The sequence below is a fragment of the Eriocheir sinensis genome, chromosome 35 (assembly GCF_024679095.1).
Source record: "Eriocheir sinensis breed Jianghai 21 chromosome 35, ASM2467909v1, whole genome shotgun sequence".
Classification (NCBI taxonomy): domain Eukaryota; kingdom Metazoa; phylum Arthropoda; class Malacostraca; order Decapoda; family Varunidae; genus Eriocheir; species Eriocheir sinensis.
The window spans coordinates 10,836,723-10,861,851 of NC_066543.1; the positions used below are offsets into that span (position 1 = coordinate 10,836,723).

The 25,129-nt window shown below is 38.6% G+C and overlaps 1 protein-coding gene across 13 annotated transcripts in view; it reads right to left on the reverse strand.

Moving 5' to 3' along the window:
- Positions 1–218: 218 nt before the first annotated feature.
- Positions 219–25,129, reverse strand: part of LOC127007378 (palmitoyltransferase ZDHHC8-like) — a 47,948-nt gene continuing 23,037 nt past the window's right edge. For 4 of the 13 annotated variants that reach the window (XM_050878279.1, XM_050878278.1, XM_050878276.1 and 1 more), the window contains 2 exons: positions 22,910–23,220; positions 219–6,556 (listed from right to left, as the gene is read on the reverse strand). In XM_050878279.1, coding sequence (XP_050734236.1) covers positions 5,410–6,556; positions 22,910–23,220 — 1,458 coding nt within the window. In that variant the 3' untranslated portion in view covers positions 219–5,409. Of the gene's footprint in view, positions 6,557–12,266; positions 18,988–22,909; positions 23,221–25,129 lie in introns of those variants that run through there. The other 9 variants (XM_050878281.1, XM_050878280.1, XM_050878283.1 and 6 more) reach the window with 5 other exon arrangements.

The following is a 25,129-nucleotide window of genomic DNA, read 5'->3' on the forward strand; positions in this document are numbered from 1 at the left end:
TAAGATACAGCTACCAACAAAGTGAAGGGAAAGGTCATCAACATGGAACCATGCAGCTCATTCATATTCAGGATTGAAATCAAGACAAATAATAATTAAGGCCACATACAAAATGGCACATACACTGGTATATTCATATGATGCATTAGCAAGCCTGGAGAGCTAAGTTCATGAAATCAAAGAATATGCTAAATATTGTTCACAAGTAAGGCTGATAAGTGTGTGTGTGTGTGTGTGTGTGTGTGTGTGTGTGTGTGGTGAAGTGAAGGAGGAGAATGGCACCTACGACACAAACTGCTAATAGTACCTTGAAGGGGAAGGGAGATGGGGGGAGGCAAGGGAAGGGTGGGTCATGGATGATGATTAGTGTAGAAAACATCACTATGCTACTTATTATGAATGAGGATGAGACAAGACAAATGATGAGGCAACATCCAAGTGTCTGGTTCCCGGTGATGGTGGAAATGAGGCTGTAAAAATGCCTTACTCTCTTTAGGTGTATAATGACAATAAGCATGATGATGAATGGTGGTGACAATGGCATGGTAGTGATTATACAGGTTTTATGATTTTCATGATCATGATATCCAAGTGAAAGTAGCATTAGATAATGGTAATTACCTAAAGCCAAAGCACATGTATGAGATGATGATGATGATGATGGTCACTGGGGATGGTGGTAAGTTCTGGGTAACTCACAAGACACCTCCATATTGGTCCATAAAATGCTAAAACATACAAAACTGAAGACAAGTCATACCTCATAAGAATCAAAGGAGTGAGCACAAGGGCAAGATATGTTATAAAAGCAACAGTAGTATTAAGACAAATACGGTAGGTAATTTTGAATTCTACAAAACATTTTGAATTACATGTATCACTACTCTAAATAAAGTCACACTTCAACAGCCAGTCAGGTACTTCCAACAACTGTCAGTGAATCAGAAGTAAATAACAAAGCAGTAAACAACTCATCCCTTAAGCAATGCTATTGCTGAGAGTCCTACTGGCTGCTGAGGTAAGATTCTCACTCACTGAAAAGTAAGATCTTGGCAAACATATATTACAATACTTAACACATAAGATTCTGTTATTCAATTCATAATCAAAATTACATAATCCATGTCCCTTGTGATTCAAATAACAATAATGTTGCCGACAGACTCCCAAACTCCAATCATGACTGGGCTGCTGTCAGTGCTACTCAACTTATGTCTAATTAAACCCATTCTCATTCATACATTTTAATAATAAAATTAGCATAACATCTTGTGGGCATTGTATTCATGTGATGTTTTACACTGCTTCAATAACTGAGCACACATATTTTAGGGACTTTTAATTGTGAATGATTGTATATGTTGTCACAGTCCTTAACCCATAGTCAAGTATATTTTTATAAGAAAACTTAATCATAACAATAACAAAAATAACTCAAGTATAGAATTTTATAAATAAAATCCTTCATATATAAGCGTAAAGATAAATAAACTGTAATTTAAAGGCTTATGGCATTTATGAAGGTTAAAAACTATCTTTATGGATCTAATATGATCATGTTTGCACAGAGGGAAAGAACTACATAACTGAATTTCAATTACTATAAAAAGGTAGACAAAGTAGACGGTTAAAGAATGCTTAGAAAAGTGAGGAACAAAAGATAAATCAATGTATACAGAGACCAAGGAGTGTGGAGTGAGGCGTTCCTGATGCGGTTGTGGTGGTGCGGCCAAGGGAGTGTTGGTGGTGGGCGGGGAGGCAGCCACCACGATGCTAGGGTTGTGGAGGGTGTGGAAGGGTGGGGCGGGGCGGGGTAATCTCCTGATCAGTGTGTCGAGTGCTACTCACGGTGGGGGTCTGTCCAGCTACACTAAAATATATCCATCATCTGCAGATAGAAACACCTAAGGACATCACCAGCAGCACTGTTTGTTGTCCCTCTTCAACACACACACACACCTTTAGTACAAACAGGAAAACAATCATTCATGTAACATCCACCATCATATAGTATTTGAGTGATAACATTTACTAATTACGTACTTGAATTCTTTGAATTATGTTACAAAAAAATATTTTTAGTAGATTTATTGATTCCCCTCATACTGCTGTAGGTTCAACACCTTAAATGGTCTGTTTTCTTTTGAGTGAAAATCACAGTATTTCCGACACATTGAATCCGGCCTTTTAAAAGTAAAAATTATGACAATGACGGGTCCATTTTAATTTACTCTCACTGGCTTCAACCACACCACACAGTAACTTGAAACCTTCACAGCCTCTTTCTTTATATGGTCTTCAATACTTCATTATTTTTTATATATAATTTTCACCTATAGTTCATAGAAAAAGGTATAAACATGCACTACAAATTTTACTGAAGTTCTAAAAAAAATCCTCCACAGTGCAAAGCAGTTTGCCAATGTTGTGACAACTACGAGATAAAAAAAACTATTTCAAATTGTTCGCTTTCATAGTTCGCATTTTCCTCTGCACAATATCTTGAATAATTACTATTTGTTCAGGAGGTCTTAAACAGACCGTTAAATTGTTAAATAATTGAATTTCACTGACCTATATAAACCTTTATATAAGTGACAAGAGCAATGTGCATTTTTTAAAAAGTACCTTATGTCATCCCTCAAATTACTCAATACATAAGTGATTACAACCCTGACAACTCTTTCACGACCAGTAAGTGGCAGAAAGTTTACCTTTCCAATCAACATCTGATGGTAGTAAATGCATAAAAAGTCTAACACATACTATCATCACATTTCGTGCAGAAAGAGCAAACAATATGACCTGGATGTAACAAAATGTTGAATCATGTAAACTGTACAGTATGAAATCAAGACTACCCCATTTAAGTCTTGGGAAAAAGAAAAAAAGAAATAATATCAAAAGGCAATGAGGAGGGCTGTGTGCAGAACACTACGGTGAGTATCTGTCAATATCATGGGAATATGGAATGGTCTGTCGACCAATTGTCTGGCTTGAACTGCTGCTCATATAAACGTGAAATAGTTGGGGCCATCTGCCCCTGTAGTGAGCAGTACTGACTGCAGGTAATGGAAACAAAATTCCTTATGAATTGTGAACTGACTTTTCCATAAGCATACAAACTCTCATTTCAATCATTCTAAAATAAACTTCTATGAGGGTAAGTACACACATTACCATTAAGAGCAATGCCAGGATTGGTGAAGAATGGTATGGCCTATTCAAAAATTTTGTTCCTAGAAATACATCTGTACAACAAATCAGATAATTGAGCATGTACATGTATATACTAGACAGTGGTGGGTCCCAAGTTAGCTGTTGCACACTTCTCTTGGCACCAGCGCCTCTCCCTGCCTTCCATACGTGCTGCCGTGGTTTTTGCACCTCGTGATTGTCGCCTCAAGTGACTTGAGTGATGGGAAGTGTGTGGCATGACAAAGTCACAAAGTCTTGTGTCCAGGAATTTGTTACTTAATACTTGATACAAGTTCTCATAGTACTAAAGATACATAAAAATGTGGAAGAGCCTACAACCATTAGTCCCTAGGTGCAAATTATCAACCAATGATTACTGATAAGTAAATATATTCATGGACAAGAAAATAAAATCTAATAACATTACTAAAAACTGACTGAGCATGATGATCTTAATACATTTTTTTGTGATGTTTACCAATAATCAATAAGAAGTTCACTTATTAAACAGAACTTTTTTCTTATTTTTTTGAGGATCAAAATGGCAAGTATCAATATTATCATTTTCTCATTCTCTTATGTGGGTGACTATTTCATTCTTTCTATTAAGTGGAGCATAAAATCAAGAATTAATAGTTTTCCCATGATGTCCACACCACAGAATGGAAAAATAATAATATATTGGTACTTGGCAGCTTCATACTCCAGAAAAGTCTCATTTTGCTGAAGGTTGGCCACAAAGTGCCCCACAAGAGATCATTCTACTATTGCTGCTCCTGAGTGTGGCCAGCCCAGCCCAGCCCAGTGAGTGTCTCCTCAAGTGTGAGGCAGCTTTAAAGGAGGCTGACCAAATTTACTGTACATGGGCAACCGACTCCAGGAATATAGCTACTTGAGGGACGATATAAAATTACTAGTGTTTTCCACTAATACAAAACTGATGAATGTCATCTGGTCTTAAGACAAGATGATACTGAGAATTGTAGGATAGTTTTCTCTCCTTTGTTTGACTCTTGGGTCAGGTGCAATTTAGTTACAACTCGCATAAAATGTAGCCAACTCATACCTAAAACATAAACAATTTAAATATGTTTAACAAATGTCTCTTGTACAAGAACAAAATTTATATTGAAACTACCTGGATAAATGCTTCACTAAGGATTTCAAACATTGCTAATTTTGATCAGCCAATCATCTAAAAGAATTGTCATCATAAACAACCATAACACATTGTTAGTGCAACATGCTGCTGAGTGTAACTCATTTGTATCAGCTAATGTTTGTCAGGATTAGAGAACACTGATGTAGGAACCCACTGACAAACACAGCCCATTAATTAGCTGCTACACTTGCCAGCAAAAAAATGGACAGAAAATAGGAATGTAGGAGCAGGAAGCTGCTGGAATAGTAGTATTTAGGAAGTGTTTAGGGGCTATGGGAATACAGGCAAAATTTGTGAGGTGGTTGAGGAGGTAAAGTTAAAAGCTCTTTGTTCTACATCAGAAAAAAAAAAAAAAAAAAAAAAAAAAAAAACAGATGAACATACCACTGAAATTAGTTTCATTAGGAGGATGAGTTAACCAATTAAAAATATAATAAAATATGAAGACTTCACCTATACACATGATTCAAGATTCATACCCAAAATTATGGCTTAAGGGTAAACCTTCTGTATGATGGAGAGAACTAATGCTTCCAATGCCCACTGTATGTTTCAGTAGATACATACCTATATATCCATAGAATATCTCCATTAACAACAATGCGATTGAGGGTCATTAATGAGGGAAACGATTTTCTACCAGCATTACCATGTTGGCCAAGGATGCCACATTACCAACACCAACAGCCATGATCCATGGATGCCTCAGCTGCACACTGCAACACTTTACAGTCTCCATTTTTAAGTCAGTCTTTTACTGTAAACAATATTTGTGACTAGCATTGGTGCACACTTGGCAAGGAGTGCCTAAATTTTTCAAGAGGCATTATCACACCTTTAAAATTGAAACTGTCTAAGGTGGATCATTAAAACTTGGCACAATGTCACATAACCATCTTAACACAAATAGATGCACACACGCATACACACACACCACTCTCACACAGCCTGCTGCTGACCCAGCTGTCACGGCCAGAGAGGTTTACATAGACATACACTGAAGACACTCATTAATGCAAAGTCTGGGACAACCTTCCAAGTCAAATTCTTCACACACTGATTTCATAATTCATATCATATGCAGAACGCCTGTCAATATCCTGTGGCGTGGCCAGGCGGTGGTCTGGCTTGGGGGTGTGAGTGGGGCTGAGGGCTCCACTATGGGGACCCCGGGGACCATGAATGGCAGCATGGTGGCCATCGTGTACACCTCCCCCGTGAGGCCCCTGGTGGTGGGGTGGACCTCGTGAAGACATTTCTATGCTGTCCATCATGTCTAGGGACCTAACAAAAGACACGGGCCTCTTCTGCACGGGACTTGGCCGACTGCCTTCCGTCGGGGTGGGAGGCGTCACGAGACCTCCGCCGTAATTCTTTCGTCTAATCTGAGGAGACTGAGGACCAACATAACTTGGGCCAGAGTTTCTACGGCCAACGTTCACTTGCTGCTGAGGTGGGTACCCTTGGTGTGGCTGGTGCCCCATTTGGGCAAAAGTAGGTTGGTGATGGGGCTGATAATGCCCAGTGTGCACACCAGCTATCTGGGGGTGGTGAACAGGATGGTAGTAATGGGATGAAGGACATGTTTGTGTGGGACTGGTGGGATTAGACCGGTACTCTTGAGACCCACAAGACTGGTACATGACAGCAGGGTCATTGGGACCACCCTGGCAATACTGTCCAGGAGGTGACTGATCCCTCCACGTGTACTGGCCATGTTGGGGAGAGCCAGCTAGCTCTTGAATATTGTCAAACATGGTGGTTGTACGAGGATAGGCAGAACCTGTGTCAGGAGGCTGCCGTATGAGCTCTGATTCAGACATATAACGCCGCTGGGGTGAGCCATTGGTGTGGGAGGTGTGCGGTGGCTCATAAGAAAACTGAGGATAGTATTGAGGTGGCCCACGATTTCCGTCGTTTCCAATACCAATAAAGTCAGGGCGGCGTGGTTGAGTTGGGGTGCTCGGGTTAGACCGCCGCAGAGGTGAAGACATGGCGAGAGGTGTGGGCACTCCTCCGAGCTGCTTCATGCGGTGATGCAGCGTGGGTGAACCAGGGACGCCTTGGTACATCTGCTGTCCACTGGGGCTGGATGGCCCTGTACGTGGACCTCCAGGAACCGGCGGGGAGGTTTGCATGGGCCTCTCAGGGGAAAGTGGGTCTGGAGTGGTCGATCTCGATCGACCATCGAGTCCCCTGTAAAAGCAAAACAAGTATTAAAAATTATAATATATGTATGTCAGGACTGTTTGGCCAAATGGCTATAATAGGCATGTTTTACTTTTCTTACACATAGAATTAATGAAAAGTAAGAAAAAAATGTATCACTTTTTTATGGTGATAATTCATGACACTGGTATGAAATTATTGGTACATAACTGAAACCTATGTTTGTATAAATCTAATCAAATAATCAAAGCACTTTGAAAATTAAATTGTTGATTAGGGCACTAAACTTTTACCAAAATAAAATTGCAAAAATATTCCAGCAAAGCCTTCTAAATAAAGAGGTTGTGCAACAAATTCATCGGCCAATGAACCCTGACACATGCATTGACATGGATGACGACCTTCCACAATATTAACCCCTTCCTGGCAGATGATCTATATATGGACAATTCAAAAGTGGTACTATTTGTCTATATATAGACATTCGCTCTCATGTGCCTGCTAATTTTTAGGAATATATATATATATATATATATATATATATATATATATATATATATATATATATATATATATATATATATATATATATATATATATATATATATATATATATATATATATACACACACACACACACACACACACACACACACACACTCTTCTTACAAAATCATTCATATAATTTGGTATTTGGAAACTTAGGCTTGCTCCTTTAACCAGGAACTGCTCTAATTTGTCAGTTACCCTCTGCATTACTGCCTGAGGCTGCAGCTTTGACTAAAGGAAATGACTACATAGATACATACAGAAAATGTTCATAAAACAAACTGAAAGAAGCAGGAGGAAGTGAGGGAAACCACAACTGGGTTTCAAGTCCTTTACATTGCCGTAGCAATGGGAGAGTGGCTGACTCCTTCACATACATATACCTAAGAATCATGCATATTATATCTCATTTATGGCAAAAATTATAGAAAACATCTCTATATAGATTCATATGTATCATTCATTTTGCGACAGAGTCTATAAATAGATGTCAGTCTGGAATGTCTCAAATGCAGGGAAACTATGTATAGACATATGGACTATGAGCAGCAATTCACGGCAGTCTAAATATAGACATTTTTATTTTGTGGTAAACCCTTCCTCACTGCACCAGGAAGGGGTTAAGTGACTAAAAGTCTTAATAAATGAAAGTTTTAGTACAAGCATTTCTAAGCTTATGTTTTTAGCTTTTCAAGAAACTAGAGAAATAATCTAAAACAAATCAGCTGGAGGAAACAAGAAACAAGAGTAGTGTTTGCCTCTGTACAGACAGCAGCTGAAATATATAGAAATGTAAGATTGACATGAAATGATGGTACATGAATACCTTGAAATGTTAAACTTCAAGATAACATACTTAAGTGGATATAATTTCATTCAGCATTTATTTTTCAGTGCCAAAGTAACTCCTGCTCTCTTCCCTCTCTCCTTTACTCTACCGACTCAAGAAATATTTTGTGCATTATTATGCAACCAAACTACCTGGCATTTTGTCTGTAATTCAAGTATTGCAAGAGTCAGCATATTAATCTAGGAAAATTATTATTCTATTTGCATAAATAATTAAAGCAAATTGTTTTCCAGTTTAAGATCATACAGAAATTCAGAATAGCATGAATTAATATTATACATATCAGGGACTGTGCCTCCCATAGACTGAAAAGGTTACTCTTGAGATACAGAACAGTACGTATTAATAATACAAATATCAGGGACTGTGCCTTACATACACTATGATGGTTACTCTAGTCGCAAAGAGAACATTCTTCCCATCTTTACTAGGTTAAGGAAAATCATGTGGAAAAGTGGGTGGATATTTTTCTACACCCATCACTTGAGAATTGGCCTGTTAGCAGTGGGGATGTAGATACCAGACAGCAACATTTTCTGATTTTAGATTTGGAAATGTTTCCCATATTGGGAAATGTTAAAATGCACACACAGGGTTTTCTGTTCAAACTAATATTATCAAAATGAACTAATGATTCTATTCATGAGCACAGAACTGCATAACATGCAGTTAAAATAATTTGAAAGATTTTCTATAATACGCTATTTCCATCAACGCAAGGAATTTTTTTACATGAGGGGAGGGGAGGGTTGGGGAGCAGCTTCCCTTTGATTATTTACACTCAACACATTTGTCACAAAGCCTTTAAGGGCTGCCAACACCATCACAACCAGTCACCACTGTTGGCTAAATAAACTTATTCAGTTTCTTAGAACTGCACAAACCCTACCAAATCAAAATTTCAAGAATGAACTTTCTTCCCCCTCTGACTGGCTGTAAGTTAATAATTTTCATATCAAGACTACAAGCTTTGGTGTGTGTGTGTGTGTGTGCGCATAGCTGGGTGTTATCGCGATACTTTATCGCTGATAACAAAATCGGATTATCAGCCATCAGCTACTTATTTAAATATATATCGGTATCTTCGTTACTTTTGTGACCAAACTAGCGATAATCGCTACTTTTTTTCCGCCTCTCAGAAAAAAACGTTGTCTCCCTACTGCGCATGCGTGGCCCGGTGTTGTATGAAAAAACTTCGGGTTATGAAATATCTTCGGTGATGAGATTTCATACTTAGATCATGAAAATTAAAACACTAGGTTATTTTGTTATGGTACTCAAAAATCAATATATCATTGAGAAAAATCATTTAACTTTGCCCCAAAAATGATTATTCACTGCCTCAAATTTGATATTCCATATTCGTTTGTGACCATGCCATGGTACTGAAGGCACCCGGTGTTGTGTTATTTGGTGTCCCATCGTCAAAAGCTGGCGATTTTGTTTACAAACACTGGTCTCTCGTGAACTGCGCATGCTCAGACCATGAAGTGTAGCCCTGTACAGTCTCACAATGCTTTTTTAACACATTAAGAGTTGCTGGAAGGCTGAATCATACATACAGTACCACCATCCTCGCTGTTTCTAGAACGACGTACACTCTGTACATATAAATACAACTCGTACAGAGTGTCGTTCTAGAAACAGCGAGGATGGTGGTATTGTTACTATATGTCTGATTCAGCCTTCCAGCAACTCTTAATTACGGTTTAAAATCTTTATGAGACTGTACAGGTCTACGCTTGCTGGTCTGAGCATGCACCGTTCACGAGAGACCAGAGTTTGAAAACAATTTTTGACGGTGGGGACGCCAAATAACACAACACCGGTTCAGGCATTTCTAGTACTACCGTCCATATGTACGTGTCAACGTGTGGTTTTAAGGTTTTGTAAGTTTCCTAAAATACAGATAATGAAAATTTGAATTCATCAATGTTGTTCTATCTGAAATATCAATATAGTATTGTTTTCGCCTATCGGACTTATTGCTAGCTAGTATCAGAATTGTGGATTTTTATCAGGTATCGGTTATCGGTTATCACCTATATTTGTGTCTCTAGTTAACGAATATCGGTTATCGCCGTTAAGGTTTTTCATTATCGGTTATCGGTTATCGGGAATAAGGTTTTCTGTTATCGTGCCCAGCTATGTGTGTGTGTGTGTGTGTGTGTGTGTGTGTGTGTGTGTGTGTGTGTGTAATTCACCCACGGGCTGATCACGAGCTGGGCTTGCAATCACCAGCAAGTACCCTCCCGACTCGAGCAAGCTCCTTATAGTTGATCTCTGGGTACTGCCAGGACCTTCACACACCACACATCCCATCCCCCTTGCTCAAGGGGACAGTAACTGCTCCTCTGTCAGTGAAAAAATCCGCATGAGCAGGGTTTGAACCTCTGCCTACCAGGCCATGGAGCCAGGCAGCGCAGCACTCTACCACTGAGCTACCAGAAAGTGTGTATTTACCTATTTGTAGTATACAGAGCCTGAGCTCAAGTTCGGATAGTCCTGTCCACTCTATAATTGTCTAACCTTTCTTTCATTTTATGTGTGTGTGTGTGTGTGTGTGTGTGTGTGTGTGTGTGTGTGTGTGTATTTACCTAGTTGTATTTACCTAGTTGTGACATACGGGAAAAGAGCTACGCTCACGCTGTCCCATCTCCATATCCGCTCTTATCCAACTTTCCGTGTGTGTGTGTGTGTATCCTCTCTTGATAAACTCCCATTCCAGATTTAGCACTTTCTTAACCAGTAATGGAACTTCATTTATATTTCTTGCATAGCAAGGTTGATATAAAAAACCATAAACACCTGTTGGTGATTTCTGGGATAGCAGCTAGAAAATGACATAACTGTTCATATAAGGCCCTAGACATTAACCAATTAAGATTAGTCAGACTAAACAATATTACTCATTTAACATCATCGGCTTACATCACCCTCACACCAGGACTACTTTCACTTTGGGCCACCATGAGTGACGGCTTACTTGTTAAAGAATGTACCAAACACATTACGGGATCAGGAACAAGATATGTTTGGAGGACCCATCTGTGCAGGGCCTCCTTAGATTCAATACATGCACCTAACATCACACAAGGGGTGCAGACTTATATATATATATATATATATATATATATATATATATATATATATATATATATATATATATATATATATATATATATATATATATATATATATATATATATATATATATATATATATATATATATATATATATATATATATATATATATATATATATATATATATATATATATATATATATATATATATATATATATATATATATATATATATATATATATATATATATATATATATGACTCACAAAACATTCTAGAGTTGAATCAAAGTATGTGCTTTTCATTGTTTTCATTTATATACACTCAGGTAACATTTCTAAGGTTTCTGATTCACATAATTGAGTGAAACTGTAGTGAAATAGACACTCATAAAATCAGTCACAAGTAAAATTGAAACCTATAATGTCAGTTACGCCTACATGAAATATATGTAAACAGATAAATGTGAAAGCTCACGAAAGTCAGAATAAGTGACCACCTGCTTTGCATAGTAAAAATATGCATATTCAACGAATCTGATACCTGCCACATGGCGCGAGCTGCTGCCAGATGTACAAAAACATCCTGTGAATTAGCATGGGTATTTTGGAAGTGAAATGCTACTGGGAACATGCCAGCACATACGTGTGCTCTTGCCATCTGCAAGTCCTACACATTTTTTTTTTTTTTTTTACAGCTAAAGAAACAGCTCAAGGGCAAAAAAAAAAAAAAAAAAAAAAAAAAAAAGCCTGATAATCGCTGTTTCTACAGAGACAAAAGTGATGAGCGGCTAAAAGAGAGGTCAATTTCGGGAGGAGAGGTGTCTTGATACACTCCTCTTGAAAGAATTCAAGTCAAGGCAGGAGGAAATATAGCCGAAGGAAGGCTGTTCCAGAGTTTACCAGTGTAAGGGCTGAAAGAATGAAGATGCTGGTTAACTCTTGCATAAGGGATTTGGACAGTACAGTACCCTCTCGAGTTTCGCACTCGTTTCGTTCCGAAGGTATAGCGCTAAACCCGAGGATCGCGAAACTCAAGGTATTGAAAACACTGAAAAAGCGCTTATCTGTTCCGACCCGTGGATTTTTTATATTTTATATATATATATATATATATATATATATATATATATATATATATATATATATATATATATATATATATATATATATATATATATATATATATATATATATATATATATATATATATATATATATATATATATATATATATATATATACATGTGGGCTATGGCGCTGGAAGACTATCCATCTGGGCCTGATGGTTAACCCTGAGCCCGTCATGGCGCAGGCCACTGTTTATAGTGGCGCCATTATAATTGGCTCATGCTGCCCCCCGGAGCTCACTTTTTTCCTCCTATACTCCCTTGTTATCTCAAAATATGTACCCAGGAAAAAGGAAGAAAACAGGAAGAGAGAACAGGTCGTTTTAAAGCCACAGATGAAGCTTTACGATTGGCTGAGCTCTGCAAACACACTTGTGATTCGCTGGGAGTCCGATGATGTCATCGCCGGCGCTCACCCGGTCAGTGGCCTCGCTGCCTTGGGACATTGTCACACTGGCCATTTTCCTCTAACCATTGTGGCTATTGGCAACGCCCGTGCGCCCATCCGGGAGCGAGTTGTTGGTTGTCCGTAACCTGATGTCATACTGGGCCCTTTTCTTCCCACCGCGTTGGCGGCAGCTTGGGCAACCCACAAATCCAACTTTTCCAAGTGTGCGTCACACATGGCCAAGGTCGGTTGCCCGTGTCCACATCCACAACGTAAACAAAGCACTTGCCCTGTTTCGACATGGCGTCGTCTGCTAAAGTAAGGGCTGTCGCGGTTTGTGCTGTCATTACCCAAGTTATGGACTTGTTGCTGTAGTTAAATGGAAGGAAGAAGCTGTTGTGGGTGTGGCGTGTCTGTGGTTCTTCTGTGCCAGTTCTTATTGTCACCACTGCGCATGAGCAGCCAACCCACCCACCTCGACTCCGACCACATAAACACGTGGATCGAGTAACAACACACACACACACACACACACACACACACACACACACACCAGACTCATCATGAACCATGGCATATGTTTCTCACAAACAAAAATGGCTTCACCATTTCCTAGTGTGTGTTAGAACTTATTTGGTGAGTGGTTCATACAAACCAAACATACCCAATGGCAAGAAGAGAGCAGTGTTAAAGATGACTGCTCTCTTCTTGCAAAGAGCCTGGTTTGGTTCATGTGAGCCACTCACCAAATACATTCTAACACACTCAAGTTTGTCAGAAACAACTGCAATGGTTCCTAATGAGTCTGGTGTGTGTGTGTGTGTGTGTTGTTATTCGATCCGTGTGTTTAAGTGGCTGAGTCAAGAATGGTGGGTTAGCCGCACACGCGCAGTGGTGACAATGAGAACAATGGCCACACCCACAACTGTTTCTTCCTTCCATTTAACTGCAACAACAAGTCCATAACTTGGGTAATGGCAGCACAAGCCGCAACAGCCCTTACTTTAGCAGACGATGCCAAGTTGATAGGCTACTGGGCAAGTGCTTTGTTTACGTTGTTGATGTGGCCGTGTGTGACGCACACCCGGAAAAGTTGGATTTGCCGGTTGTCCTACATGGTGCCAACTCGGTGGGAAGAAAAAAGCCCTGTGTGACACCAGCTTACGGATAACCATGAACTCGGTCCCGGTTGGGCGTACGGGCGTTGCCCGTAGCCCCAACAGTTGGACGAAAACGGCCATTGTGACGTACACCGCCTCAAGGCAGTGAAGCCGCTGATAGGGTGAGCGTTGGCGATGACATCATCGGACACCCAGCGAATCACAAGTGTGTTTTCAGAACTGTCAGCAGCCACCTTCAACTGCGGCTTCAAAATGACCCGTCCTCTCTTCCCGTTCTCTCTCTCTCTCTCTCTCTCTCTCTCTCTCTCTCTCTCTCTCTCTCTCTTGCCATAGCCACAATGTTTGGAGGAAAACATCCAGTGTAATACTACCTTTAAAGGTAGCATGCGTGACGCCGATAGTAAGTAGACGTGAACCGTACGTGTTAAAGCAGAGCGAAACTCGGGGTGATAATGCGCGAAAGTCAGGATGGTAAGAATTTAGGACTAACCGCACAACTCGAGAGGGTACTGTATAGGGATGAGCATGAGTAGAAAGTCCTGTGCAGCGGGGCCGCGGGAGGAGGGGAGGCATGCAGTTAGCAAGTTCAGAAGGGCAGTCAGCATGAAAATATCGATAGAAGATAGAAAGAGAGGCAACATGGTGGTGGAATTTAAGAGGTAGAAGACTTTCAGTATGAGGAGGAGAGCTGATGAGACGAAGAGCCTTAGACTCCACTCTGTCCAAGAGAGCTGTGTGAGTGGACCCCCCTAACACACGAGATGCATACTCTATACGAGGGCGGACAAGGCCCCTGTAAATGGATAGCAACTGTGCAGGGCATAAGAACTGGCAGAGATGGTACAGAACGCCCAGCCTCGAGGAAGCTGATTTAGTAAGAGAAGAGATATGAAGTTTCCAGTTGAGATTTTGAGTTAAGGATAGACCGAGGATGTTTAGTGTTGAAGAAGGTGATAGCTGAGTGTTGTCAAAGAATAGGGGATAGTTGTTTGGAACACTGTGTCAAGTGGATAGGTGGAGAAACTGTGTTTTTGAGGCGTTGAGGGACACCAAGTTCTTCTTGCCCCAATCGGAAATGATAGTAAGGTCTGAGGCTAAGAGCTCTGCTGCCTCCAGCCTGGAATCATTTAGTTCCTGGTGGGTGGGTCTTCTATTAAAAGAAGTTGAGTAATGCAGAGTAGAGTCATTGGCGTAAGAATGGATAGGACAGTTCGTTTTGGAAAGATCATCAATTAACAACAGAAAGAGAGTGAGAGATAGGACAGAACCCTGCGGGACACCACTGTTAATAGGTTTAGGGGAAGAACAATGACCGTCTACCACAGCAGAAATAGAACGGTCAGAAAGGAAACTGGAGATAAAGGTACAGAGAGAAGGATAGAAACCATGGGAGGATAGTTTGGAAAGCAAAGATTTGTGCCAGACCCTATCAAAGGCTTTTGATATGTCCAGTGCAATAGCAAAGGTTTCACCGAAACGGCTAAGAGAGGATGACCAAGTCAGTTAGGTAGGCAAGGAGATCACCAGTAGAACGCCCCTTGCGGAACCCATACTATCAATCAGATAGAAGGTCAGGATCAGGATAGAAGGTCATGGAAGAAACTAGAGGGATACCTATGTATGAATAGGCTAAAGGACAGGGCAACATTTCCATCCCAGAACACACAGCCATGGAGACGAATATCATGCGAAACGAATGTAAAAAGAGCTGTGGGACGGAGAGGAACAAAACTTTCACGTGTCTGTTCCAAACATTTCAAGCAATGGGCCTTGCCAAGCACACCCAGACCCAGAATACTTTCCTTACAATGACTGGGGAAGAGCATCCACACCCTGATTGAAAAATGTAATGCAAATCAGGTCTTTAACCAATGGTGTAGGTAAATATGCAGTGCTGTTTTGGCCCTGGCCTCTGGGCTGAAGTTGTCATATTAAATATGAACAAATTTTCGTATCCTAATTCTGTTGTTTATTCAATGTTTTGTCCAAGAAAAAGAATACTAAAATTATTGGTAACTTTCTGGAATAAGGTACTCTTTACAAAATGCAATAAGTACATTATCTCTTACTGACTAAGAAATGTATTGAATTTATGTTTTGTGTGGAGGTGTTGGGTGCATGATAGGACTGCATCATCATGATACATCACATTCCATACTGTGTTCTGTAATGTTCATATTCTCTTATCTTTGCCCAACCCTCCAACATTCTGGTTTCCCTCTTTCTAATCACTTCATCCGTGTGGATTTTAAACAGCCACATAAATATTATGTAATGGCAATTTGTATGAGAAAAGAACAACTGAGACATCCATTCACTGGCTACCGTGCATGACATGCTAGTCTTATAAACCTTATCTTATATATTATACAATCATCGTAGGAAATGGGAGGGGTGGTAATATATTAAATAAATTAAGAGCTCTCAGAAGTATCCTCTCAAGTACTTGTGAGATGATTATGGTGGGTGATCATGTTTATGGTAGTCAGTGTGAAACTGGAGAGCAGGAGTGAGGTGTGTGTGGAGGCATGTAACTATAAGGTGCTGCAGACAACCATCAGCCTGGTGTGTGCACAAAAAGCTTAAGCAAATGGTTCCCTTATAAAAAAGACATTAAAAATATGCCCAAAGAAACTCCTTCGTAGAAATACACAAGCAACTTAAATTGCAAGACAAACACTGCAAGTAAGAATTACATGATTCATAATGTTTAAGCATAAATAAACACTAATTTGCGTTTAAACTTTTTACAATAAATGTAATTTCAGAACAAAACATGCACTTTACACTATATAAAAGAGTTTGATTCTTAGAAACTATATCCTCATAGGGTAATACTAATGAGGAGTAAATGCATATTTAAATCCTGATCCACTATGAACTGTGTGCATAAATTCTACCTTCTTTATCACAGGCAAGGACAATCTCTGATGCAACTGAGTCATCTTTGGCATGTTACGTCAAACAGCAGACTTCAAATTCTTCAACGGATAAAAATCTTGTCTTATGGTACTGTTTTCTTCCACTCTATTGCTTTGTATATTTGTGTGGCCTGTCACATTGTCCACTAAATAGATCACTTCCTCTGTTGAGCTACTGAGCAGGTGCCTGTCCAGTGGAGGGCTGCGTATATTTCAAAGGTGGATTTTTCTACCTCTCGTACAGTGGTTCCTAACCTATTCCTTTAATGACCTCAATTATGTACCTCAAACCAAGACCGTGACTCCACTGAAAAAATCAATCACACTTTATTTACATATACTAATGTAACTAAAATCGTGCTATACCAAAAGATGAAATACATTAAACCAATTAATTTAATAAAATGTTACAGCAGTTAACTCCACTGGAAGAAAATAAGTTTGTTCTCATGCATTTTATGAATTATTATCTGAACAAACTTTTAGCAGCATGTATCATCCATAAAGTGAGTATTACATTTACATGAATAACATAACACTATTCCAGTGCATGCACTGCCAGTAGCAGCAAAATTTAAAGCTTATGTAACACATCTTACAGGTAAATTAATAAAAAGGTAACTAGCCATAGTGTTTTTCCTAAGATTTGTCACCATTATCAGGTATGGTGTTCAACATGCCCCCATGTACCTGCCTCCAATGTTGGTTGATTTGTTACTCCAATCAGAATGAGCGGACACCTAAATTTGTTGTCTCAAGGCATGATTTGAACTATTCTTTGCCAGATGCTAATTTTGCCAATGTGCAAGTATTACATATTAAAAAAATAGTACAATAACTACAATAAACATGACAATACTGGGAAAATACAAGACAGAGGATAATATACTGCAGTAGTCAGTTATTAAATTAATGTCATTCTATTTAAAAAGAAAAAAAAAAATGGAAAGTATATATCATGGGCAAATTATGTCAGCATTTGGAATTTAAGAAAAGGTATTTCACTAAAAAGAATTGCTGCTTCTGTGGCCACCCCCTTGAAGGAGGTTCCCATAAGAGAGCATGGCATTAAGAGATGTATATGGAGGTGGTGGTTTGGAAGTTTTTGATACTTTGGTATAACTTCTGTAACAAAATCTATAGACAGAACTCCATCTGGACTACAGCACCAATGAAAGCAGAACTAGTACTGAAGGAACCACAGAGTAAGGACTTCAGAAACAATGTTGTGTATACACTATTATAAAACAATAAGGAACTGATATATTTAGTGGATTTTTTTCTTTTTTACTAATTGTCTTTTTTCTGTTATGAAAATAGCAGTTCACTCTCAACTTCTAAATCCAAATTAGTTTTCCCAATACAATGTATTCACATAAACTTGTGTTCTGGAACCATTCATAAACCCTAATGAAATATTTTGGCATCTTTGGTGGACAGGGCTATGTGAAGAGTACAGTAACCTCCCAACTTAACATAAAAATAGTACACCAAATAAGGGGCTTTGGATATAAAGTTATTTCAAAAGAAAATAACTAAGTCTGGTAAGCACTTGACAAACAATACCAATATAGTACATCATTATATTACCAAAAAAGCTTTTTTTTCCTTTTTACTTTGACAATTGCATCTGAAAATATAAAATATGTACATATCTTAGTTACGTATTCTTGAATGAAGAGGCACAAAGTAAGGGAAAACTTTTAGCCACTCCCATAACAGACCTCACAGTATCCCCCGATAAAATGTGAAAGTTTATATATGAGAATACTGTTTCAGGGAGTCCAAAATTATATTTCAAAACTTTCTTCAGTTTCTGACTGAATTGTAAGTTTTAGGCGGCCAATGCTATTTGATGCTGACTAATTGCAAAGGACTTTCAATCATAGATTTGCAAAGTGTCATCTCAAAGTTCATTAAATTAAGTCTTGCATGACCTACACTGCCCAACACAAGCTCTTTACAGTTATGCTGGTGAGTACACAATCTTGAAAAGTAAGTATGCTAATTTTCATTATTGATTATGCAATTTTTAAAATTATTATTATTATTACTGTCGCAACTCATGTTATTTTGATCATATTTTTTTCAAAAGTTGTCTTATTCAACTATCCTGTTAAGTGTAAATTGGAGGGACCTTCAAGCTACTGTTGACTTGTCCTGAGAGATGCAAGTATTTATGCAGGGACCACTATGGACTTCTTGGTATAAATCTGTTTGTGCTAAATTGGGAGAACACTGTACTGCAAAGTAGTAAATAATCTTGCTTGGGTCTTCAACACTATATAGTGAGGGGTCACAATTGATTTTGTCCAAAGTAAAGCTGGCAGTCAGTATTCACTGACCTGTGGTAACTGACTGATGATTTCCTGGGAATGATGGGGCAGGGGTTATTCCAAGGTAGCGGTTTTCTCCTAATGTAGGCAAAACACCATATTTAATAACATGTGTTCAACAAGTTTCTTTTGACATACATATTCCTTACCAATTGTGGCCATCAAGTGTGTTCAGGATGGAGGGACACAAACTCTTGCTTTAAAAAGTGCATGGACATCACACAGATTGATCTTAGCACTTTTTAAGAAGATAATTTGTTTATTCCCCTTTTATCCCTATTAATTATTTTCCCCATGACAGCCTTCTAGTTTTACTATCTAAAGAGAAAGCCTATTCAGCGATGGGAGTATTGTCTACAGCCTCCTTCACTCACTTTTTTTTTCAGTCACTTTGCCCTAGTACTCCTCTGCCTTACTCAAAGCTCTTTACAGACCCTACAAAGAGTAAAGAAACTGGTCAACTTCCAACATGGGTTGTTGCATAGCAACATTTTAAAGGTCTAACATTCCCTTCTCATTCATGGCCTCTTCACTAACTTATTTTTATATATGCTGTATGGTGACTGGTGTGCTTGCCTGTTCCATGATATACCTCCTGTCGCATGCTATATTGCCCTGTCTCCACACAACCAGTAAGTGTACCAGACATACCTGCAGTACAGGATCTTGTCGTGAACTATACAGTGAAAATATCTTTTCCAACATCCATGACATAAAATGTTATTACCCCTCACAAGCATCAAACAATGCCACCAAGGCTGAATATGTTAAAAGTTGACCAACCTCTCTTCTCACCACACTGTACCATGATCTAGCTCTTGTGGCCACACCCATTTCCTTGCCCAACAAGCGAGAAGTTGACTCCCGCCATCCCTCACACATTGATGTGTTCTGTTTCATACAGAAATTGTCAAGGGAACATGAATATCCTACACTGAGGAAGGGAGGAGCGAGTGAAGTTCAAAAGTTAATTGGTAATTAAATGTGCTCTACCTTCACTCCTTGTGCTGAACGAGTATTAAGAGGGAAGCAACTGATTAAGATGCATGTGCAGTATATTCCCAACATATCACAAGGTATTTCTTAATAAAAGTGAACATGCTACCCATGTGACCAGAATAAAAATATGAAACTTGGAACATTCAGTAACATGTCACTAGTCATCATACAAGTTATACAACTACCAAATCCAGAGATGTATAGCCACCTATCAGAGCCATTCATCTATACAACCATACTGCATGTGGATGACTACATACTTTGGAAGTTGCATAACAGGTAAATTACTTGTGATCAACTAAACAGGCAGATGCCATCATTACTCAGTATATTGGCCCATTCAAGTGCTTATAGGCATGATAGTTGAATACTAGTGCTGCACTCTTCTTAATACAAAGACAATGGGTAAGCTTTTTTGACACCCAGTGTATAGTAAGAGACATAAGATACTTCTGGGATCTGAGCCACAGACCTGCTTGTACTCTGGGGCAAGTGTCTGAGCCTTGTGTGCTAACCCATTCAGCCACAAGCTTCCTTTAATACAAAATATTTCAAAGCATTAATGAGAAATCTTTAAGAAACACTGACATGATAAAATTTGATAAACCTTTTATGTAAAAATGGTATGACATTGCAAAATGGCACATTTAAGGATTATTAATGGATGCTGAGAAAGTCATGTGTATCTGCTGTCACCTCCCCTGTTATTACTGAAGGCACCACCTCATGATACACAACAATATTACATGTACTACTATTCACCTCAAGTACAGAGATACAGTAGCTCTCATGAAAGTCTGAGAAGGCCACTTTCTTCGGGATGACTATTGAATCTGTGAATGACACTGATGGAGTCTAATGTTAATATCTCTTTTTCATGAGAAAGGCCTTTGAGCACCCAGAAAAACATATAGTATGGATGAACATGTTGAAGGTTGGTTCACTGATTAATGAACATGTTGATTCATCAAATCATTACAATTGACCCATGTAATGCTGGGAGTTGGGAGTACACTGCAATATCCTAAGTGAAAGTTACTACTCATATACTGATACAATAGAGGAAGATAAGTAAGTGAACTAATGCTCAGTCAAGGATCCTTATAGAGTAGTCAAAAGGGATGAGGGGCAGGGAAGCTCGCCTAGGATACTTCAGTCTCTTCATGAACAGTGCTGACAACCCTAACAATGTATGAACATTCACTGCAGTGTTTTATGTACATCACCTGCAGTAAATATATGGTGAGATAATTAAAGGAATGGAAAATCACTGCGGCAGGATACAAGTTCCTAAATGGAATAACATACTAAAGACACATTATCAATCAAAAATGTCCTTGTAATATGTATTTAATACCTAGAGTACATGCCATCAGTAAAGATTTTAGGCAGAGCAGCACTTGTCATAGAAGATGTGACCTCCCACAAGAAAATATAAAAATATATTGTTATTGAAGTGACCTGAATATCCAATGTGTCCAGGAAAATTTAGTTATTATAGGCTACTATGGCCATCACACCTCATCCTATCTTACACATGGGATTCCTTGGCATCTATTGTTTTGTGTGTTTTTTACACATACTCATGAAATGTATATCACTACAGTCAAACCATTTTAAATAGTCTGTTTGGGCGTTCGGTTCCGCAGGTACTTTCCTCCCCTCTGCTCTGCCACACAGTCCAACACCTATCCCTTCCTCTCATATGTTACCTATAGCAAACATATGAGAGGGAAAAACAGGTGTTGGGACTGTGTGGCAGACCAGAGGGGAAGAAAGGACCCACAGAATTGAATGCCCAAACAGACTATTTGAAATGGTTTGACTATATTTTGCCCCACCTTTGTCTTTGAGCCCTGACTCTTAACAGACTGAGTTGAGCCCCTACCTCATGGGAACATAAGACACCATGCCTTCACACTCAGAGAATGACCCAATAAAACAAAAAGTCTGGTACACAGTTACTAAAGACTAGTGATTTCTGTTTTGGCTGTGAACCATGACCTCTCATGGTATAATGCTTACTCTAAACTGTAGTTTGGCCCATATAGAAATGGGTTTTCAAGACCAAAATGTATGAACAATTCTAACAGTAATAAAAAATAAATAAAACAATAAAATAAGCATAAACATAATTGCTCATGGTTCTTCTAGTTCCATGGTAAGCAGCTAATCCTATGTTCTCTTAGTTTTACCCCCAACTGCATCTATACAATGTAAAACTTGCCTTGAAGCCTTGGAAAACAAAAAATGTGAAAGAAAATGGTCACACGCCAAATCTTGCCACAGGAGCTTCATTTGCTGTCCTGACATGTTTATTCCACCAAGTCTCTCCTGAAAGACTAAATGAAGAGCTAAGGAGAAGAATTTTGCAGAGAAATGTCTGTTGAAAAGAAACAAGGACCTTGATGGTGGGTGCTAAGGGCAAAATCAACGATTATAAACCTAAACGCAACACACATAAATATAATGATGTAACGGTGTAATATGTTCTTTATGGAGGTGCAGGTGAAGGTGATACACTCTTCCACTCAAGAACCTTAAATCCCTGACATTGCTGGTTATTAGTCAGTGTTGAGGCCTCATGCTGTAGGTCACATCTTCTATTGCAGACACTGTGAGTGTGTTAAAGCACAAAGTAGAGCAAGTGAGGTTAGGGGGTCTGTACATCTCCACTTCCTCCTGTCCTGTATTTTGTCTGTTCTTGCAGAAAGCTACAAAAAATAGTACTGTTATGCTCTGAGCAAAATCCAGTAAAAAGTACTACCAGGAAAGTGACTGTGCTTAGCCCTTTCTAATTTCGACAAACAAGACAAATAAAAGCAGTATTAGCAAGAGTGGCATGTCGATTTTATCATCTACAAATAGTCATAGTGGCAGCCCTGTACAGTTAATATCACAAATACTTAACTTGCGCTCAACATTTGACTGAGCCCTGCAATGAAAAGTAAACATATACACAAACAAGTCCACAGTTAAAAGGGAGAGGAGGAGTACTCACCGAGGTCTTGACGAATGGGGCGATCGCGGTGGCCTTGTAACCTGCTGACTTGCATTAGCCTTGCGGGGGGAATCCACATACTGAGGATGGTGATGGTGGTGGTGATAGGCAGGGTGATGGTGTGGCGGTGGTGCATCAGGCTGGAAGAAGTTAGTCTTGGAAGGGTGACGTGGCAAGGGAGGAGTTGGTTCGCAGTCCTGACTCTGGCTCATCCCTGGTGGGGGCTGGCCACCATCCTCCAGACCCTCTCCTGCCCCGCTGCTTCCTACAGCCACTGATGAGGATGTTCCGGCCCCTCCCCCCTCCACCAGCTACAGGTAGGGAGATAGCGCTGTGTTACCACTAAGCCTCGCTACGCTACGCTACAGCTACCCAAGACTAATCAGCTTAATGCAAGGGAGCCTCACTGTTAAATAGCTGACCACATAATACATACATAAGGGATATGTGAAGCAAAGTTATATTCAACCATAACAGTAGTGGGAATACTGCGCAGGAAGTCCTAATGGTAAAGTTTCCCGCTCTTCAATATAGAAGCACACTTACTACTAATCACCATATATTCTGCAATGCAAGGCACAGCCAGATATATCAAACATTTTTCCAAGGTACCAAAAGCCAGCCTCATACTCTTATTTAAGAGCCAAGCATTACAAATAGTACACACACACACACACACAGATATAGATATATATATATATATATATATATATATATATATATATATATATATATATATATATATATATATATAAGTGGTGCCACCTTATATATATATATATATATATATATATATATATATATATATATATATATATATATATATTATATATATATATATATATATATATATATATATATATATATATATATATATATATATATAATATATTATATATATATATATATATATATATATATATATATATATATATATATATATATATATATATATATATATATATATATATATATAAACAATACTTTCCAAGTCTTTCAAAACATACCCCCTCTTTTTTCAGTAAAGAAAATGAAAGCAAGACAACAGACCTAAAACACTAAATAACCTAAATAAACAGAAAACAAACAATAAGTCTTTCAAGATACACTAATATATAACATGCCAAATGTCCATGGGACAAAAGCTTATTAGGTGACTATGACTCCCAATCCACTGCTTTCAACAGGCAATGGCAGTTGCAAAATGCAGAATGCAAGGAATATTTTACAGCCAACTAATAAATCCAAGGCACTGCACAAAGGGGTAGCATATGCCTTGTTTCTGGTCCATCTATTTAGTGTATAGATTACTTGTGGAAACAGCAGTCACCACACATGATGTGTGTATGCTGCTGCTGAGATGAACCAGCTAAACAGCTTTTGCTGAGAATTGTCCAAGAAATTATGTCATAGCTGATGTACTGAGTCTACTTGAATTATAGCACTAATGATGTGTTTGGAATAGCTTGGTTTAAGATCATAAGCTCATGAATGAGTAAATTCTTTAATCTAGCTTTACTAATTCTCTCTCTCTCTCTCTCTCTCTCTCTCTCTCTCTCTCTCTCTCTCTCTCTCTCTCTCTCTCTCTCTCTCTCTCCCCAAAATTCTGCAAACAATCTTCTTCACAATGATGACCAGTATGTTTCCATAGTCGGTTTCATTTCATCTGTCCACTCATGTGTGTAGATGTGGTACACATACATTCCTGGTTCATGATTGAGTGAACATGAACTATTTTAATAAATATTCAACCTTTTTTGTAATGATATATTTGAATGTTTGTATATCAAATAAATAAATAAATAAATAAAATCACACTTTACATAAATCCCAAGCATACTGATTTGCAACGACAACATAGTACCAATGCAAACACCCGAAAGACAAGCTTATGCATCAAACAGTATGGCCAGATTACACTTGAACAAACAATGGCTTTTTTAAAATCTATGATTATTTTGCTCATTTCAAGTACATAAAAAGGCATCTGCCTTTTTAAGTGCAAATTAAAGGTATTTGAATTATTAAATGTAGGTAATATTTTAAATAGCCCACAGTGAAATAGTCTAGCATTGGATTCAGTAATATTTCATGGTACATCCAATATTACCCATGTGATTTACATGCAATTAAGTATTAAAATACCTTATATTTACACTTATGGAACCCAATGTCTTTTTACTGTAGCTGAAATGAGATAAACCTTATTGATTGAAGCTA